The sequence below is a fragment of the Giraffa tippelskirchi genome, chromosome 13 (genome assembly GCF_054371585.1).
Source record: "Giraffa tippelskirchi isolate mGirTip1 chromosome 13, T2T-mGirTip1v1.2.pri, whole genome shotgun sequence".
NCBI classification, from domain to species: domain Eukaryota; kingdom Metazoa; phylum Chordata; class Mammalia; order Artiodactyla; family Giraffidae; genus Giraffa; species Giraffa tippelskirchi.
In genome coordinates this window covers 69,238,781-69,260,114 of record NC_137287.1, presented here as the reverse complement: position 1 = coordinate 69,260,114, position 21,334 = coordinate 69,238,781, and the positions used below count along the sequence as shown (strand labels likewise).

General features: G+C 37.1%; 1 protein-coding gene across 8 annotated transcripts in view; it reads left to right on the top strand.

Annotated features, from left to right (window-relative positions):
* The window catches only part of ARHGAP21 (Rho GTPase activating protein 21), a 129,155-nt gene that overhangs the window by 104,253 nt on the left and 3,568 nt on the right, over positions 1–21,334 (top strand). For all 8 annotated transcript variants that reach the window (XM_081556797.1, XM_081556795.1, XM_081556796.1 and 5 more), the window contains 16 exons: positions 3,689–3,847; positions 3,985–4,087; positions 5,680–5,716; positions 8,489–8,614; positions 9,740–10,024; positions 12,301–12,365; positions 12,446–12,582; positions 13,393–13,535; positions 14,276–14,431; positions 14,573–14,651; positions 15,513–15,586; positions 15,664–15,753; positions 17,364–17,489; positions 17,679–17,720; positions 18,041–18,146; positions 20,067–20,098. In XM_081556797.1, coding sequence (XP_081412923.1) covers positions 3,689–3,847; positions 3,985–4,087; positions 5,680–5,716; positions 8,489–8,614; positions 9,740–10,024; positions 12,301–12,365; positions 12,446–12,582; positions 13,393–13,535; positions 14,276–14,431; positions 14,573–14,651; positions 15,513–15,586; positions 15,664–15,753; positions 17,364–17,489; positions 17,679–17,720; positions 18,041–18,146; positions 20,067–20,098 — 1,760 coding nt within the window. The remainder of the gene's footprint in view (positions 1–3,688; positions 3,848–3,984; positions 4,088–5,679; positions 5,717–8,488; positions 8,615–9,739; positions 10,025–12,300; positions 12,366–12,445; positions 12,583–13,392; positions 13,536–14,275; positions 14,432–14,572; positions 14,652–15,512; positions 15,587–15,663; positions 15,754–17,363; positions 17,490–17,678; positions 17,721–18,040; positions 18,147–20,066; positions 20,099–21,334) is intronic.

The following is a 21,334-nucleotide window of genomic DNA, read 5'->3' as shown; positions in this document are numbered from 1 at the left end:
GACATCTTTTGTTTTATGAATCATGACTTAAAAGTCCCACAATATAGAAATGACTTTATAATCCATTTATTTCTTATATGCCTCCCAGGACCTTAATGTACTGCATATGATTACTCTTGTATGTCATTTTATCAGCACCCATGGAAAAGGGTAGAATAAAGAACTGAGATATGAACACAGAATTGATTTCACTGTTTTGGATGTAAACAGTGGATTTTTACATGGATGTAAGCATTCTTAAGTACCAAAATTTAATATTGAAATCCTTTTATATTGTTGAGCTTCAGAGTTTTATCTGACCAATAGGTCTTTCTTTCTTTTTCTTTTTAATTTTTAGCCACATCCCATGGCATATGGGACCTTAGTTCCCCAACCAAGGATCAAACCCACTCCCCCTGCACTGGAAGGCAGAATCTTAACCACCGGCCTGCTGGGGATGTCCCCAGTGTTTGTCTTAACGATCTAGCTATTTTTTAAAATGTATGTCTTAACTAGGATAGACACCAGCATTGAAATGGAGTAAAAGAGACCATTTGCAATGTTACTCAAAATATTTTCTGGGAACACTAATTCCATTTGATAAAGGCGGGGGGCAAAGATTAGTGATCAAAGAGGTTGAGAAATGCCGAGTTTTAAAAATTAAGTTTGTTTGTCTATCATAGAACTCTCAGGATCATGAATGTACTCTTTATAGCTTGTGAATTTTCTAGGCAGGATATAATACAATTTGTCTCAGAAGTATTTGACCATGAATCCTTTCTTTTATTTAGAGCATTTCAGTTTAGTGTACCTTAAAACATACTTTGGAGAATGTTGGACTATGCTTTGTGCTTTTTATGAAACATTTAAATTCGAAGGAAAAAAAAGAATTAAGGCTTGCTTTTGTAGCATCGCACTCCAGAGTCTTAATAGTCTGTGATTTTAATAATTATTTTTGTTACTTGAAAGCATTATAACCAATACAAATAAATAAATAGGTGCTTTGGCTTTATTTCCCAAAGTATCAGAGAATGGAGCCAATTCATTTACTTTGTTATCTGTGTAATACAGAGATAATGAAACATCTTGCAGAACGAAAATGTTCCAGCATTTTGTTATACATTTAACGTCTAACAGTCCTCTGGGGTTGCAAGATTTAGAAAAATGAAGAAAATAAACCACTTTGTTTTTAAATTAGGAAAATCAGTCATTAGCAGTATTTTGTTTATACCTGCTCACACCCTTGTGTCTCAGCTGGTAAAGAATCCACCTGCAATGCGGGAGACCTGAGTTCATCCCCTGGGTTGGGAAGATCCCCTGGAGAAGGGAAAGGCTACCCGCTCCAGCATTCTGGTCTGGAGAATTCCATGGAATGTATAGTCTATGGGGTTGCAGAGTCAGACACAACTGAGCAACTTTCACATTCACTATACACACATGCCCTGTAAAGCTTCAAAGTACGTCCTAAAAATAAATTTCAACATCTGTCACAAGTAAACACAAAATACAAAATGAATAATGAGTTCCTAAGTAGTTTGTTCTTTAGTAGCAGGTATTAAGGTATATTTTCCAATCTTGATTTTTTGTGTTTTTTTTTTTTTATATTTTTAATTGGAGGATAATTGCTTTAAAATGTTTTCTTAGTTTCTGCTGTACATCGACACGAATCAGCTATATGTACACTTATATTCCCTCCCTCCATTCTGAGCCTCCCTCCGACCCCCTCACGCCACCTGTCTAGGTCATCATACTACTACTCATAACTATTAATATAAAAAAGACAGTTGTATCACCCACTTCAGTTTCATCTAAAATTCGTACTCCCCTCATTTTTGCTGTATTTTAAATATTTTCTCTTGTTCCTCTCACCCCAGTGTTGGCCAGTACGTGTGTACCAAATTAGGATTTGCCTAACTAAAATTGAATTTGGTTGATACAGCCTTGTTGACACTGGCATTTTAAACCAATTCAGAAATCTGAGAGCTTGTAGGATAGAGCTGGATCATAACGTTGTTCTTTACAGCATCGAACTTGACTTCCATCACCAGTCATCCACAGCTGGGCGTTGTTTTTGCTTTGGCTCCGTGTCTTCATTCTTTTTGGAGTTATTTCTCCACTGATCTCCAGTAGCATATTGGGCACCTACCGGCCTGGGGGGTTCATCTTTCAGTATCATATCTTTTTGCCTTTTCCTATTGTTAATGGGGTTCTCAAGGCAAGAATACTGAAGTGGTTTGCCATTTTCTTCTCCAGTTCAAGAGAACTTAGTTATCTGAAATTTACCCAAAAGGCATGGGCCTGGGTGATTAAACAATAATTTTGAATTTAATATTCACTCTTTTTAGCTCAAATCTCCCAAGTTTGAGTTGGCATCTTCTTACTAGATAAATTTATGTGTTTCAAGTGTAACAAAACTGCTCACCACAGAATAATTTTAGATGTTCATTTATCTTCCTTTTGGTAGTAGTGTTGGCTGTTATCCTGAAATATTTCAGACTGATCTATAACACACCTTGTAGAATACTATGCTTATTTACTTAGGGAAATACATTTTTTAAAAAACTTTGTACTTATAAAAATTATAGAATTGTTTCCCTCAATCAGATTTTCTGGATTTTCAGCTAGTTCCTTTAATATTGAAAGTAGATCCAATAATAACTACACTCTCAGTCAGATCTGTCAGTTTTTAAAATAAATTCAAACCTCAGAAGCCCCCTAAGAAATCCCCGGCTTACAAAAGCCCCTAAGTATTTTATGTTCTTACATAAATTAAACAGATAATTTTACCCCTATTGTGGATTTATTGTTGTAGTCCTCTTGAGCTATAAATGACCCTTCTGATAATCCTAGCCCAATTTCTTTATAGGGAATGAATTTAATATCCAGAGGAATTAAGTAGCTTTCACAAAGTCCAGCAAAACATGATCTAAATCCTTTGACCCACAGCTCAGTCTTCCCCATTCCTAACAGCTGGCTTATTCTCTGTGCTAAAATTAATCATCCTAAAGATAAATTGGTGAAATCGGTACCTAATATTTATTAAATTATTTTAAGGTAAATGTTGGATTCCTCAAAATTAATGTTTCCAGCATTCGTCAGCTGGCAAGCTGGGTCATCTTTCATACACACATGCCTCTCACATACACACAAACATGCTGCTTTTATAGGTTTAGGTTCTGAATACCTGTAAACTTTGGTATCTTGATGATCAGTTTGGTGAAAGTATTAATTGTTTGGTGAAAGTGTTAGTCATGTCCAACTCTTTGCGACTGCATGGACTGTAACCTTAGTCCATGGAATTCTCCAGGCAAGAATACTGGAGTGGGTTGCCATTCCTTTCTCCAGGGGATCTTCCCGACCCAGAGATCGAACCCAGGCCTCCTGCACTGCAGGCAGATTCTTTATCATCTGAGCCACCAGGGAGTTCTCTTAATTGTGTGGTAGAAGCAAACAATTTAATTTTGGGTAAAAGCAACTCATTTGATGTCTTAGATCATATTCTCGGAATTCTTTGGAATTAACTAGAGTAGAAACTGTGTGAGTAGACTTTTAACAGATGACTCTCATTTACTGTTATTGCTGTGGTTGTGTTACGATCTGTATCTGGTTCTTTTAATACTGGGTACCAATGATTAGTTCTGTCATTGTTATCATTAATGATGATGAGGCCATTTAACATCTCAATATTTATTTTCATTTTATCTTATAGATGAACCTACCAGTCCTAGCATCGATCACGACATTTCTCACATCCCCGCCTCTGCGGTCATCTCTGCCTCCACCTCCCAGGTACCCTCCATAGCAACGGTCCCTCCCAGCCTCACAACTTCAGCTCCATTAATTCGACGTCAGCTCTCCCATGACCAGGGTACGTTTCATTGAGTAGTTACGTGAATTGTCTCACGTTCTCAGTTTTCCATGTAGGGTACTGTGGTGATCTTCTTGCCGTGAAGAAAGAGTCTGGAAACTACTTGCACATGTCTGAATGTTGGGTTTTACTTGCAGAATCTGTTGGGCCTCCCAGCCTGGATGCCCAGCCCAGCTCAAAGACAGAACGATCCAAATCATATGATGAGGGCCTGGATGATTACAGAGAAGATGCAAAACTGTAAGTCTCAAGTGTGTTGTTTTAAATTCCTGTTAGTGGGTGCTCAGTATGCCCTTGACATATAAACACTGAATTTACTGATATATTTTCTAACTTCGACATTAGAAATGCAAATAAAAAATAAAAATTGTTACGTGATAATACATTCAATTGAATTTTTTTTTAAAGTGTTTAAAAATCAGTAATAGTATTTTATGATACAAAAATATACATAAAATTATTCCTGCTTTAGACCTCTAGTCACACAGTCCTACTCTCAGACAGAGCTATGCTATCTTTTCTGTAATTCCAGAGCTATTCCTTGCATAAAATCACACACGTTTGCATATGCTTATATACATTCATGTATGTATTCTAATTCTTTTTATAAACAAATGATATGTGCTCTACACACTGATCTTGGAGAGCTTTCAGTGTATGTATTCCTGGCTCATTCTTTTTCGTGATTGTTTAATTTTCCACTGAGTAGTTACACTGTAATATATTTAATTGGTATTCTATATTCTATTAGTAGATATTTCGATGATCAAATCTTATGCCACGGCAAATAATCCTTTGGTGACTATATTTATACATAGTTCATTTAGCATATGTTTGAGTGAGTACAGTTGGAAAAAGGATTGTTATATCAAAGGGTATGTATAATTTTCACTACAGAATCTATTGCCAGTTGCTGTCCAGTTTGCTCTTCCTAGACTAGTTGCCTCAGGGGAGTGTGTGTGAGGTGTGGCCAGGGCAGTGGCAGTGACTGGCAGGGATTATTCTAACGATGCAGGATGGGATGTATGAGCCATCTTCGCCTTTACTCTCTCTCACAAAAAGATATCGGTAACAGCCTCGTTTCACAGTCAGCTTTACCTTATCCCAGCTACACACTGCTTCCCGCAGTGATGGTGGGACTGAGAGGAAAGGACCATGGCATCTTCAGTCACACATTAAAATCCTGTGCTCCTTAAATGAATTTTGAATTACAACACAAAACAGCTTTGTCCCATGAACTTAAATTGTTTTGAATAATCAATGTGAACCTGTCCTCCAAAGCCCTAAGCTTTTTTAGTGGCTTTCAGAGTTGTTCTCTGTACTGAAACATCCAGGATAGGGTCGGAGGGAAGAGTGGTGGCCATGACCAGCCCTGATAACGCACTTGCTACGACCATGTCCACAAGCTGGATGAGTGTGCACGTGCTGGTCTCTCTGACCATTGATGGTGACCACGGACTGCTCATTATTGACAGTGTGGAAATCCTTAATAGAGCATTACAGCTACAGGTAACTAATAACATAAAGCCCAATGCTTCATCTGAGTAGCTTTTTCTTTGATCTAAAAAACCCAAGAATACAAAATCTCACCTTTTATACAGAGATGGTTTTAACTTACAGTTTAAGAAACCTCTGTCACTGAATCAAAAATTTAAGTACTTATAAAATTAGCTCTTTTGCCTTTCTTGCATTGAACCCTGAACACTTAACATGGTAAAAATGAAAGGTCATCTTGTTAATGAAAGAGTAGTTGTAATAGTCAAATTACTTTTACATCTTTAAGTTATTTTTATGCACTTACTACAAATATTGATAGATTTCTTTTCCAACAGGTCTTTTAAACATGTATCTAGCCTGAAGGGAATCAAGGTAGGTAGTCAATATTTTTAAAATACCAGCAAATGATAAATGTTTTTATTACCTTTAATTTACTTTAGCTCTGCATAGAGAATTGTTTCTTTTATCATTAGGTATTTTATATTTAAGTGTCATAACCCTTTATTCTGTAAGCTTCAAGCGCATTTGGAAAATTGCCTTCTAAGTTGCGATTTATAAATGTATTCATCAAATATATAATACTTCACATACATTGTGCTGGTTTTCTTATTTTATTGACACAAGTTTATGGACAAAACTCTGACTGTCCAGCAGTATGTTTGTTTTTCTGTCCTCAACATTACTTCACTCAGCCACCACCCCCTCAATATAATCCACCCCATCCACTCTTATCTACCCTCCCCTCATACCTTTCCCTAAAAGTTGTTAGACAGGGATTTTGTTATTTTGCCTTCTTCAAAAATATTAGGGTCTTCACTTATACTCACACTTTCTGCCTTCTTTACCCTTATTTTAATAAATACCTATACCTATTTTTTTTTTAATTTATTTTTATTTATCTGGCTGCTTCGGGTCTTGGTTGTAGCACTCAGGATCTTCACTGCATCATGTGGGATCTTTCATTGTAGCTCACGGACTCTGTAGTTGTGGCATGTGGGCTTAGTTGCCCTATGGCATGTGGGATCTGAGTTCCCCAACCAGGGATCGAACTCATGTCCCCTGCATTGAATGGCAGATTCTTAACCACTGGACCACCAGGGAAGTACCAATAAATATCTTTTTACTGGGAACATTATCCTATTAAACACAAACACCCACATTTCTTCTTTGGATTCCATCACTATTCCCTTTCTCAGGACCCTTCTCTCTTCTGCAGAATCACTCTTTCCAGTGATTCAGTCACCAGCATATAAAGGCATGTTCTACTATTTCCTGTATTTAAAAGAAAAACCTTCCTGGAATCCGCAACCTCTCTCTCCCCTATTTACTGCTCCTATTTTACTCTTCCATTTTCCACAGCAAAATTCCTTGGGAAAAAACTGTCCGTGGTTTCCACTCCCCCGTGTCATGTCTTTCTCAACCCACACATATCAGGATGGCACTGTTAAGGCCGAGCTTACCAATAAAAGACTAGTTGCTAGGGCTTTTTGGTTTTTTTTTTTTGGCTGCGTTGGGTCTTCTCATGGCACCTGGGCTCTTAGTTGTAGAGCGTGGGGTCTAGAGCACGCAGGCTCAGTTGCCTTGCAGCAAGTGGGATCTTAGTTCCCGGACCAGGGATCATACCCACGTTCCCTGCATCGGAAGGCAGATTCTTGACCACTGAACCACCAGGGAAGTCCCTAGTTGCTTGGGTTTTCAACACATTTGACTTTTCAGGAGGAGTATCCAGCATGATTTCTCACCTCCTGAAACACTTTCTTCTGCTGGTCTCCATTTCTGCCTCTACCTAGTATATAAAATGTTGGAAGGTCTAGAGCTGATTCTGACTCCTCTGGCCTCTCCATCTACCCTCATTTTCTCAACAGTCTGCTCCAGAGATCTCCCCGAGTGTATTTCGCTAGCCTTGACCTCTTCCCCAAACTTCAGCTCACGTGGGCTCCTGCCCTGCACCATCTGCAATGGGATGTGTAATGAGCAGCTCAAGGTTTACACAGCCAAGTAGACTTAGATGACTCCCCTAGACATGTATCCCTCAGCTTTCCCCATCTCTCAGAATCTACTTCAGGATACCTAGTTGTTCAAGTGTCAAATACGGTAATTATCCTGTTTTTTTCTTTTCCATTTCACGTGCCAGTCCACTCCACCTCCAGGACATACCTTGAACCTTTCCATTCCTCTCCGTCTTCATTTTTGCTCCTGTATTCCCAGCTCCCATCATCCCTTGCCTGGATTCCCGTAGGTTGTCCTTTCATAGTTGTTCCTTTCAAACCCACACTCCAGGTAGCAAGCAGAACAACCTTCCAGCTGTGTGATCAGAAGGTGTTACTCCCCTGATGCGTCACTTCATGGTCTCCCCTCCCAACACTTCCTGCCACAGCTTGGAGTATCCTGCGCAATCCGTAATTAGCAGTTTCTCTTACTCCCATGGAAGAGTGAACATTTAAAATGGTAACAGTGAAGGACTTCCCTGACAGTGCAGTGGTTAAGATTGCCTGCCAAGACAGGGGACTTGAATTCGATCCTTAGTTGGGGAACTAAGATCCCACACGCTGCAGGGCACAGCCAAAAAAATAAAATAGAAAAAGAAAAGAAGATGATAACGATGAATGTATATTCATTAGCTATGCATTCTCCCTAAATTTTTTCTTTCCCCTGACCTTTCATGGTTGCCCCTTTTAAAAATGTTTTCTCCAAATTTCATCTTACGTGTTCTTTGTGCAGAGAAGACTTGCTTCAGCAGCACCAATTTATAGCCACTACTTGGTTGTTCCTTTTATTGCATCTCATTGTTTCATTCTCCAAATGACACTAATCACAATCTGATCATTTTCTTGTTTTTTAATTTTTTGTTCTTCTTTGTCTTTCCTCACTAAAACTGTGAGCTCTTGAGAACAGGAAAATTATACTATTTCTGTTGTTTTTTAATGGTTAAAAAAATTCCTTTAGGTGACTTTAAAAAATGATGCTCATCTTAAAAAAAAATAAAAATTTTTCTTATGTAATTGATAAAGTTAGGGGTTTTCAAAAGGAGCCTTTCATTTGGAAGATTTAGTAGAAGACTTTCAGCAAAGCAATTTCGACATGCAAGTATTTCCAAAGGAAAAAGCTGATATTTTGCTATGTTTTCTGTGACCTTTTCTATAGATCTTAGACAGTCAAAAGTCATCAGAAGATTCCGGATCCAGGAAAGACTCTTCCTCAGAGGTTTTCAGCGATGCTGCCAAGGAAGGGTGGCTCCATTTCAGGCCACTTGTCACTGATAAGGGCAAGGTAGTACCTTTTCTTAGCTACTGTGAGCTTGTGAAATGCAGGCCCTAAAAAATAAAGCAGTCAGTCTATATACAGAAAATGGCAACATATACATAATAAGAAAAGTCAAAAATATTTATACATATCTTTGTCAACATACAGGAAAAATTATTTTAAAAAATTCTGATCAGTGATTTAATTTAATACCTTTTTAAATTTAATTCCTTTTTTCATTCTTTATATCAATTACATATGGAATACGTTGTCTTTTATCTTGGCAACATTAAAGTGACATCAGAGTATTTAAGAAGGAACTCTGCTTCTCTTATTAAACAATTTATTACCCATGGATTATCACAGGGTAATCCTTTAGGGAGTGGCAATTCTCCATATTAATATTTAAAAACTTTTATTCAGCATCTTCCAGTTTACTCGTTAAGTTGCCTTTAAAATAGCTTTATCGTTCCATTTATTTTATAAACATAAGAGGTATTTAAATGAATATCACAGTATCAATATATGCTTCATGGAGCAGATAACAATACAATAAAAACTTTATCAGAAAATTCCCTACAATATTTGGGCAGCTTAATTTATAAGAAAACTATAATACTGTCAAAAGAGTATCAGACTTTTCTCTTCTTGAGAAAACCCACCTCGGATGTTGTTGCCTGACCATATAAAATTGGTCAATTTTGTTAACTAAATTCATCACTTGTACCTATCATTTTGGAGTCGCCTTATGCAGTGTTTGTCATTTGCATGATCTAAGACTTGTCTTAACCCTTGCTTTCACCCAAAAGATTTTTCTGACTGATCTTTTTCCTTATTTTCTATTTCGTTAGCATTTTTTATATATTTTGCTACACTTGCTTTATCCTAATTAACTTTGTTCACTTTATTTTCCGGACCCAATTAAAGTTGAGGTTTCACTACCCTTGACTGTGATAGGAATGCAGTGCCCAACTTGGTTTACACTCCACAAATTTTGTCTTTCCTCCCCTAACAAATATATGTTGACGTAAAGCAGGCACCCGCCACCTTGGGTTAACATTTCTGTATGTTAACAGCGCTGCTTGGTGTGTCTGTCCTGCACTAAAATTTAGCCGCATGCTGAGTCTGTCTGATTTGTCTCATGTTCTCCAGCGAGTTGGTGGAAGTATTCGGCCATGGAAGCAGATGTATGTTGTACTTCGGGGCCATTCGCTGTATCTGTACAAAGATAAACGAGAACAAACGACTCCGTCTGAGGAGGAGCAGCCCATCAGTGTTAACGCCTGCTTAATAGACATCTCTTACAGCGAGACCAAGAGGAAGAATGTCTTTCGACTCACCACGTCTGACTGCGAGTGCCTGTTTCAGGCTGAAGACAGGGACGACATGTTAGCCTGGATCAAAACCATCCAGGAGAGCAGCAATTTAAACGAGGAGGTGATTGTCCAAAATGACATCGATAAAACCAGCAACCTTCATGACGGTTTTTTAAAAGAAGACTGAAAGACTCTGATACATCACTTAAAAAAAAAATTATAGCATGCTATTTTCACTTAAAAATAGGTGTTCAGAAGGAAAACTCAGGGAATTCCCTGGTGGTCCAGTGGTTAGAACTCTGTGCTCCCATTGCCGAGGGCATGGGTTTGATCCCTAGTCAGGGCACTGAGGTCAGAAACCTCAGGCTGCATTCCCCCCAACAAAAAAAAATAAAGAAGAAGGAGAATTCAGTGTACATATTAATATTCTATGTTATTTTCACTTACTGGAAAAATCATCATTACTGAGCTAGAGAAATAGATTATTCAGATATTCTGCATACTTTGTCAAGCAGTGAACTGATCAGAGATCTAGGTTTCTAGTCCTGGTCATTACCTTAATGACTAAATACTCTGTTTCTTTATCTTAAGACCAGGATTGTTGTGGGGCTTAAGTTACACTGAAAATGCTTCTCAAATCAGTGTGTAAATTCAAAGACAATCTGATCGTGTGATTTTTTTTTAATGAAATGGTGCAGGCAAGAGTATAATATAGCCTGTAGTAATATAATAATTGGATTCTAAGAAAACTTGCATTATCAGAAATCATGTGATAAGCCAGTTTTTCTTTTTAATAAGGTGTTTCTAACTCACAGGCATCAAGATATTTTTACAGCAGAAATTCCAGCAGTGAAGATACTGTTTTTACGTGTACATAACTATAAACTCTACAGAGCAGATTCAGCAGTGATTAAGTCTAGATTTCACTCAAGGGTCCCTTTTTCCTATCAACACAGTTTTTCTTAGATATTGTTCTCCTTTCGTGTGACCCATTGTTATGACAAAAAAAGAAAAACACAAGGTTCTTTCCTCTTACGGTATTCAGGAACACCTACATCAAGCATAAAATTATGCAAATTATGTTCTCAAATTTAGTCATTTCCATTATATCCAATTTAAATCGTGAAAACTTAGTTCATAAGAAAAATGCCTGTGCTTTTTTTCCTGATAGTTTATACTCTGCCATGTTTGTCACTAACAATGAACCCCAGATCCGTATCAATACAACCCTTTTTCTACAACAACCACTATTAAAAAACATCAGTGAGTTTTGTCACAGTAAAGAGGGAAAATCAGAACTTGGATATAGATTTTAGCTGTAAGTAGCAGTTCACAGGAGTTCCTGTTTGAATCAGCACCTGCTCTGTGCCAGGTGTCGTAATGGGCAGTAGATGACTTCATCTTTGAGACGTAGGGCTGTTTTAAGGGTTGGTGGAGGTGATGCTTACAAAGAATGTAGCCCGGTGCCTGGTAGGTCATGAACATGCACTTCATGTCAGCCATCATCACTATCTGATTTTTCAGACACAGATATTTTCACCCAGTTTTATAGCTCAGAAAGGAATAATTCACTGAGCATATACCATATGGCAGGCAGTCTTGTAAGTATTTTTACATTGGTTAATCACAGTAATCATATGAATGTGTCCTACTAGTATCATTACTATGTTTCAAACATGGGAACTATTTGACAAAGAGAGGTTAAGTAGTGTCCCCAAAGTCACATAGCTTAGAAGTGTCAGGACTAGGACTTAACCCAGGCAATCTTATTCTAGGTCTTAACCATATTCTTTTTCAGTTGGTAAATGAGAAGAATAGATTTGAATCCGAGAATTTACAAAGCCTGTATTCTTTGTAAATTATAATGTTCACTATGATCGAAATGAGACAAGTAAAAAATATATTTGAGGACACATGTCAATATATAACTGGAATCAGTAGGGAAAAAAAAAATCATCTTATGGTCAACTCTGCATTTTCCATGCAGCATATTGTTGAGGTTAAAAAAGAAAAACAGTTTTGAGCTTTTCTGTTCTAACAATCTGGGGTTAGTGAGAAAAAAACTGGCTCTCTGTTTCCCAGTCATTTATTAAAAATGACAGATGAGTTCAATAAATTTGAACACTGGCAACTTGCTGGTTGTCTAGGTATTGCGGGGGTACAGGAAATAAACGGAAAGCTCTTGGAAATGGGAGAGGCACTTGGAGCATTTGTCACTTAATGATGTTGGGTCGTGATTTGAGTAGAGGTTTTAAAACCACTCCATAGTGTCGGTATTGAATGAGCAAAGTAGTATGGAGGGCCCCCCCCACCATGTCCCCTGCCACCAAAAAAAAGTAGGATCCCTGTTTGAATTTAGAATTGACTTTCTCATTTTACCTTCTGTTTATTCTGTAGGACACTGGAGTCACTAACAGGGACCTAATTAGTCGAAGAATAAAAGAATACAACAGTCTAATGAGGTGAGAATCCCACCGTGCCTCCTAGGTCATCAGGATGTAAAAATGCTTGTTTGTTCACAAATGTCCCTTTCTTTCGGCAGCAAAGCAGAGCCATTGCCGAAGACCCCTCGTCAGAGTCTCAGCATCCGGCAGACCCTACTTGGTGCTAAAGCAGAGCCTCGGACTCAGAGTCCACACTCTCCCAAGGAGGAGTCAGAAAGGAAGCTTCTCAGTAAAGGTACTGACACCGGCGTTCCTAGATAAATGTAGAATTTAAAATTGGGACCATAGGGACTTCTTTGGCAGTCCAGTGGTTAGGACTCCGAGCTTCCACTGTAGGGGGTATGGGTTAGATCCCTGGTTGGGGAACTAAGATCCCACATGCCCCATGGTGCAGCCAAAAAAATAAATAAATAGAAAGTAAAATAAAACAGGGATTGTAGTAAATCAACTAAATATAGTTGAATTATCAGTTTAAAATATTTTTTAATAAAACAAAATTGGGATTGCAAAGACGTTTTCATATTTTTCTGTGGACCTCAGCTCAGGGTGAACTAACCCAGAGATCACTGGGCCCTGGTCTAGCCTAGTGGGGCCTTTCTTAGGATGGGAGTCCAAGACATCACTTCTTGTTAATACAATAATACCAAGAGAGGAAAAATACAACACATATATACACATCAATTAATAATGAAGATCCAGGTAGTTTCATTTTGAAATAGAACCAATATATTTCCTTTTGCTAAAGTCTCACTATAAAGATGTCACATTGATTGTTTTCTTGACTGTTTTAAAGAAAATCATGGTACAGATAGTCGAAAGGTGAAGAAGCATACATGATTCCAACTATTAATAGATTATCTGGAAGGTTGAAAGGAGTGTTATATTTGGAAGAGAATAGAATATGTTTGATAAATAAAGGTTATATTCTTTATAGAACAGGACTCTGACTTATATAAATCTTGATTAAGGATCTTTAAAGTCATGATTTAGATTCTCTTGTTTCCATTTTCTCTTATGGCATTTTCTTTTGAAAAACAATCAAAAGATGATACCAGTCCTCCAAAAGACAAAGGCACGTGGAGAAAAGGCATTCCAAGTATTATGAGAAAGACATTTGAGAAAAAGCCTACTGCTACGGGAACATTTGGGGTCAGACTGGACGATTGCCCACCAGCTCATACAAACCGGGTAGGAGACACTGGCTAACCAGACTTCCTAAAGTCATTAATTCAGCCATAGTCATACTGGGACCTGAGTACACAGCCCTGCAGATCTCCGGGCGTGTCTGTCCATCTGTTGAATGTTTTCCTCGTCTTAACAGACCTTAGTTTCTCTAAGTGTTTCTGACCTGTATGAGTGTGTTGAATAATTTTTGTAATGTTTTTTGCTAATGTATTGACTCTGAAATGGAATAATTATTCAGCCAGTAGGAATGTATTCAAAATGCTTGGTAAGAATTCATTTTCAAGTCATGTATGTTTAAAGAAGCATGGGAACAAGGACTTGATTGAGAAAGTGTTATAGATGTAAATGGGTGTGTGTGTATTTACAATGCCCATGTTAAGATTCCTATCATGAGTGGGTGAATGTTATTCTAACCCTCTTCTTCCCCTCCACCCTTCTTTTATTCAACTGAACTGTTTCCACATTCTCTTATTTGCTCTTATTGCCTCCTTAGACTATTGTTACTATGGATTCTCCTTTCTGTCTTGACTTACTCATTCTTTCCCCACTGACTCAAATATCTTCTGTTGGTTTTCTCTTCCCAGTTCTGCAATGTCTATATTCATTTTCTCTGTATCAAATAACAGCAATTCATATACTGTTTCCTTTTTGATGGAAAGGGTCTTTTAGCTATGATACACATCTACTAACTGAAGATAAACATTCATATGGTTTTAAATAAATGTTTATTTCTTGTTTTGCAGTATATTCCATTAATAGTTGACATATGTTGTAAATTAGTTGAAGAAAGAGGTCTCGAATATACAGGTATTTACAGAGTCCCTGGAAACAATGCAGCCATCTCCAGTATGCAGGAGGAGCTCAACAAGGGAATGGCTGATATTGATATACAAGATGATGTAAGTTTGTGTCTTTTTTTTTTTTTAAGTTTGTGTATTTCTATTTGAATTACTGGTCTGTGTTGTTGGGTTCTTTTTTTTTTTTTCCCCCTTTGGTGGTACTGAGTACAAAAGTACTGTATTTTTATCTTGCATAACCAGAAATGGCGAGATTTGAATGTGATCAGCAGTTTACTAAAATCCTTCTTCAGAAAACTCCCAGAACCTCTCTTCACAAATGGTGAGTTTACCTCCACCCAAGACACCAGATGAAACAGTTGAACCACACTTTGTTGGGAACCCACAGCATATTCAATTAAACTGGGAAAAAATACTTCTGTCAAAGGGAACAGGAGGTTTTGTTTAGTTCTTTTTAGTATACAAAGCATAATCGTGTGTTATTTTTGTGATCTGGATTGTTTTTCCCTCAATACATTTCAGTGAAAAGTAGAGTTTATTAAAAAATTGTTACAGTTCAGTAAAAATATATATTATTCTGTTCACTCATGTTTACAGCCAAGTTGAAAATACATTTATTATTGTTCTCAGTGAAAAGCCTTCAGACTTTTTAAGGTACAATTAGTAGAAAAACATTTTTTCAGCCAAGCCTACTATTTGATTGAGATAAGACCCTGTAGCAGGTGTTGGAATAAAGAGAGAGAAAGTAGACAGACTGATGTACCCTCAGCGAACTCACGTTTTAGGGAATTTCCTTTATTTGATAAGGCTTGTATGTGCATATGTGCTCAGTTGCTCAGTTGTGTCTGACTCTGCAACCTCACGGACTGTAGCCTGCCAGGCTTCTCTGTCCAAGGGATTTTCCAGGCAAGAATACTGAAGTGGGTTGCCATTTCCTTCTCCAGGGGATTTTCCCAAACTAGGGATCAAAACCATGTCTCTTGGGTCTCCTGCGTTGGCTTAGGAGATATTAAAAACTATAGCAGTTTCAAAGACAACATTTCAAAGGCTATTTGTGGTCTTCACTATTTTGCTTTTCTTTTCAATCATGGTTTGAAATAGAATCTTAAAGGGAAACTTGATTATAGCTCACTTGAACAATTTAAGATGAATTTGTTTTTTTTGTTCTTACTGTTGTTGTCAGATAAATACGCCGACTTTATTGAAGCCAATCGTAAGGAAGATCCTCTAGATCGTCTGAAAACATTAAAAAGACTAGTAAGTATTATTTTGTATTTTTGGAGGTACAACAAAAGTTCAGCATTTAAATCCATCATGCAAATAATATGTTTCAGATTCACGATTTGCCGGAACATCATTACGAAACACTCAAGTTTCTTTCGGCTCATCTGAAGACAGTAGCAGAAAATTCAGAAAAAAATAAGGTATGTAAACTCTTTATTGAAGAGATATGCTTTCAGTGGCTTCAGTTGAAAAGACATGCTCCCCTGCTTCATGCCAAATAATCAAAAATAGGTTATAATTAAACAAAAGCTCTAAAATACATCACATTGCTGATCAAGTCCCTCTAAAGATTACTCTTAAAAGCAAAGGAGCCCCAAAATATCAATTACTGTTTTTTAAAGACATTCTCTTTTATGTTTATCCAGCAAGAAAAATGAAAAAGAAAGTTTACTTTTTATTTTTCAACTGTATATTAATATTTTGAATGTGCAGTGCTTGCATAAAACAACAGTAAAAATGTACCAAGTGGTATACAGTGAAAAACAACAGACGTGTCCTTTGTTTTTTAAACAGATAAGACCTTTTCTTTGTTTTGTTTTAATACCACCATATTACCTTTATCAAACACACCAAAATTTAGTATTCCTTAATATTATCTAATATTCTATTCATGTGTAGTTTTTCCTGATTGATTTAAAGAAATGTCTTTTTTATGAATATCATATGGAATAAAAAAAAAACTCACACACCAAATAGATGAACAAACAAAACCGAACAAAAAAATACATTGATACAGAGAACAGAGCAGTGATTACCAGAGGGGAGGAGCGTTGGGATGTAGGGAAGGAGGGGTGGGGGTGAAGGCAGGGTGACAGGGTAAAGGGGATCAACTGTATAGTGATGGATGGAAACTGAATTTTTGGTATGGGTCCCTAGATCAGTTTGATTTTTTTTTTTTTAATTCTACAATGGTGTTTTACTGTCTGGTATGTTTTGGGGATTGGTTATTTAATGTTTTAATCAAATCCTGAGGTCAAAAGATTATACTAAACACTATAAGATATAACAAAAAAGATTTGTACCTTTGGTAACTGGGTAGTTAAACAGGAATACAAAATATGGAAATAAACATACAAACATCTAAGCATGTAATACTGAGGTATTCATATTGGTACAAGGGTGAGCAAAAGGCTTTGGAAGTCTTGGTTGAAGTAAAGATTTTATCGAAAGACTATTTTCAGACATTAGACTTTTACATATTCATGATCTTGATGTACTGCTTGGGCAAATCTGGAAAATTTTATATATTAATTTCCAATTTTTAGTTTTTGAGGGGAGAGGTTTTCCCTATTCTTTTACAAATATTATTCCCTTTGATTTTAATACTTTTGTCAGTTAATCCAGCTTTAGTAATACTTCTTTTTAGCCACGCTGTGCAGTTCTCTGTTCAGGAATCGAACCTGTGCCCCCTGCAGTGGAATCGTGGAGCCTTAACCACAGGACCACTAGGGAATTCCCTATAATACTAGTTGTGAACCAGATAAATTGCTTTCAATCAAACACTTCTTGGAAAAAATGTCAGTTGTGTTGTATATTGTCATTAAAGCAAGAAAAAATTTACATATAGATTGGTTTATGGAAATCCCAACCAGGAAGCATTATTACTATTTTACACGTATCAGTCAACCATTGTTTTGAATTCTTTTGCATCAAAAGAACCTTTTAGAAATAAAATGCCAAACATGCAATGGGAATTTAAGCCTGCTTTCTTAAGAAACGTTATGATGTTTTCTAATATCCTGTGTTGCAGATGGAACCAAGAAACCTAGCCATAGTGTTTGGTCCAACTCTAGTGAGAACATCCGAGGATAACATGACACACATGGTCACTCACATGCCAGACCAGTACAAGATCGTAGAGACACTTATCCAGCACGTAAGTTCAGGCTTCAGCCCATCGAGAAAATTCTTTTTCATGAGCAGCTGATAGTTGGCAGGGTAGAATATGGTTATATATTTTTTTTCCCCTAAGAAAATTATTTTTTCTGTGCTATCGTCCAAACTATAGATCTCTTTAGGGGGTTATTTAATTTCTCTTTTTCATCTTTTTTATTTTAAATTTTAGCATGACTGGTTTTTCACAGAAGAAGGTGCTGAAGAACCTCTTGTAAGTATTGGCTGCCAGCGTTTGTACTCTGTTCTTTTCACTGGGGACACGTGAGATGCTGACCCTACGACAGTGTCACCTTCCTGCTTTGTATGCTATTGTCTGCTTTGCAGCTCGGAAGCAGGTCTATAGCACCTCAGTGTCTGATCTAATGAAAGTCCAAGTATGATGCTTGTTTGGTATTTGATTATATGCAAACAGTGTAAAAAATTAAGCATATGTCCTCCACTCAGTAATGTGTCTTTTACTAAATGTTGTTTGAATTTTAAAGAAAGTATCTTTGAAGAGATGATGAAGAGATCTTTGTTTATTAACCATAGACAACAGTGCAGGAGGAAAACACAGTAGACTCCCAGCCAGTGCCAAACATAGATCATTTACTCACCAACATTGGAAGGACAGGCGTCTCCCCTGGAGATGTATCAGGTAACTCTTGCCTGGGCAGTATTGATCTTTAGGTTAAAAGCTAAATTTTTATAACATGAAAGAGCAAATCAATCATAAGTAACAATTCACTATGATTTTTTTTTTTCTTTTCTTCTTCCCTTTTTCCCTTTCCACTAATAAAAGAATGTAATCTTCCTTTTCTGATTGATCTTGATTATCTTCCAGTGACTGTAGTGCCATTGGCAGTGCATGGAGTTGTAATGCTTGTCAGAAAGGAACTATGAGGGAAAATGAGCATGCAAACCACTGTTTTGTTCTTTTTTTTTTTTTTAATTCACAGTTTCCATGTAATAGTCATCACAAGGTAAAACAGATACCCGCTACTGAGTATGTGGTTGCTGTGACGGCAGAAAGTGTGGTCTAGACTGTTGCAAGTAATTCTTACTCTCGAGCTGGATGTTCTGTTGAAAAAGCAGCAAGTTAACTATGTAAAATCCTCACGGGCAACATTTCCATAAATGCAGTATATATTATCTTGTCGCTACAGAGGTCACCATAAAAGTCAACCTCTTTGACATTTTCTTCTGTTTTCTATCGCCACCCTAATATTTGGTGAAATACTAGTTCTTGCAGGCTCTTTCGATGAAAGTTTTCTCCTGCCAAACTGTTGCAACTAACCTAGCATGTTTTACACCATGTTCTCCCTTTGTCTCTAGTTCGTGTTTTAGTCCTAAAGGGTTTTTTTTCCAGCACTTTACTGACACAGGCAAATCTATACTGATGTTGAACAGGCGAGATGGGAGGAGTCTATCACACGGTAATGTCGCTAGTGGATTCTGTGGTGTCCCTGATGGACAGCTGGAACTGTAGGAAGAAGGACGACTGTTGTCCACACTGTAGCTGCCTTGTCTGCAGAAACCCCCGATTCCTGTAAACGCACACCGAGTTGATCTGTGGTGTACCTTTTCTCTTACGATTCTTGTAAACAGATCACGACTACTTTCTTAAAAGTTTTTCTGCTGTTTCTTGTTATTTCTGAAGCAGACCATGAGGAGAAATAGCATGGTATGGTCCACCAGTTCTTAAAGTCATAAAGCATTGAGCCATGTGTTGAAAGGGGCGTGGCATGGGGCTCAGCTCATTAACTCTGAAAATCCATTTCCCTGAAGTTGAAAGAGAAAATTTCAAAAATTGGTGTTGTCCTAAAGACTGCTAGCCCCTTCCTACCCTCTTTGTACTTGTACAATCTGAGTTTTGCCAGACAGTAAAATGACGCTCTCCATTTTTCCATTTTCATAATAGCATTCGTTACTAGATAATTGGAAAACTGGTAGCAGTGTAACTAGTCAAAAGGATCCCTGACTGCACAGATGTGAAACCGGGGTTCCAAAGCACAGAGATCAGCATGATTTAACATGACACCAAAGTGACCTAGAAGCAGGGTTATCCGAATGCATATTATGCATACAGTAAATGCTTCTCAAATTTACCATTGACAGTCTGACAAAAATCAAATAACACCAAGTCTGAGCATCTCAATTTGTAGTGAGGGCAGCCAACAATCTCAAACGTTCTACATTGTGTATCAGTTTCAGATACAGGATGTGGTACATAGTGTGATTCTTCAAAAGGTCTTCAAGCTGTTTTATTGCTAGATTGAATACTTAGAAAATTTAATAAACACTAGTGTTTCTGTTTTGTTTAGTACAGGGCTCCTTTGCCATCCCTATCATTGAGCTGATTCTGCCTACAATTCACAGCATCCTTTCATGGCGGTGGCTTTCTGTGGTGCAGCTTGCATCTTTGTGAGCTCTGACTATCCACTGTGTTCTATTGTTTTTTGAGTTTTGCTTTCACATTTTGTTCTGTGCCTGTCTCTTCCATAAGTTTTTGCATTGTTTGTGGGAAGCAGTAAAGAATCTGACCAATACTGACCGTGTTTTCCTTAACTTCCCACAGATTCAGCTACTAGTGACTCAACAAAATCTAAGGTAAATTGTTTCTTACAGTTGGGAAATATTGTAGGGGGGAATTGCTTTGTAGCTGATGGTTGTGATTCGTATGTGGTGCACCCCTGTCTGTGTCTGATGACACAGACTAACAGTATTATAAAGGGGAAAAGTAATGCTTAGAATATGATAGAGGAATACTAGATTGTGAATTGGGGTGTTGGGTTTATCTCAGCATAGTTTAGTATAATACAAAGAAATAGGCCTTCCCCTCTTTGTTCTTATATGTGCAAATTTTCTAACATGCACAAAAGTAGACAGACTAGTATAAGTCCTCATTATCCCTCCTCAATTAACATACGGTCAACATTTGTCTTATCTGCTCCCCGCCCACTTTCCTCCTCCTTGGGACTGTTTTGAAACAAATGCCAAACATTGTATTTCATCTGTAAACATTTCAGTAGTGATATAGACTTAATCATTACGTATTTTTTATAAAACTATTCTTGCCTTCTTTTTAACAAAGTCACTAATTTTGTTTTTACAGTCAATTTTTGTTTACACAGTTTGTGTTCTGTTGACACTACCACCAAAGTACACAACTATTTGAGTAGTTTTAAAGACATTCTTTTAGTTAGAAAGTTTTTTATTTCAAATTTTGCTCTGCTGAGATAGTAGCAAGTAAAACTGTCAATAAAATTTTTTAAGGTTCTATTTGGAAATGAGACATGAATGTTACATATCATTTCTAAGCATAATGAGGTCACATATGACTAAATTATAATTTAATTTCTTGCAGAAAATATTGCAAAATATTTAGTGATATATCATTCACTATCACTTATATTGTGATCATTACTGTCTTTTTAAAATTTTTTTATCATTTTTTTATCCCAACTTTTTATTTTGGAAATTTTTAAGTTACTGGAATAATAGTTAGCATTCAAACCTTTTGCCCTAGACTTTTCAGTTGGTAACTCTTGATATATATGTATGTAATTTTATTCTATGTCATTTGAGTTACTTATAAATATGATAACACTTTACCCCTAAGTGCTTTCATGTGTGTCACGTAAGAACAAGGGCATTCTTCTGTATAATTACAGTATAATTATTGTACTCAGGCAGTTCATGAGTAGAATACATTATTATTTCTAATGTACAACATTTACACACATTCGACCAGTCGTCCCAACAATGTTTGCTTTTTTCTTTTCTTGTATACAGGGTGCAATCAAGGATCAATCCTTGCATTATGTTGTCATGTCTCCTTAGACT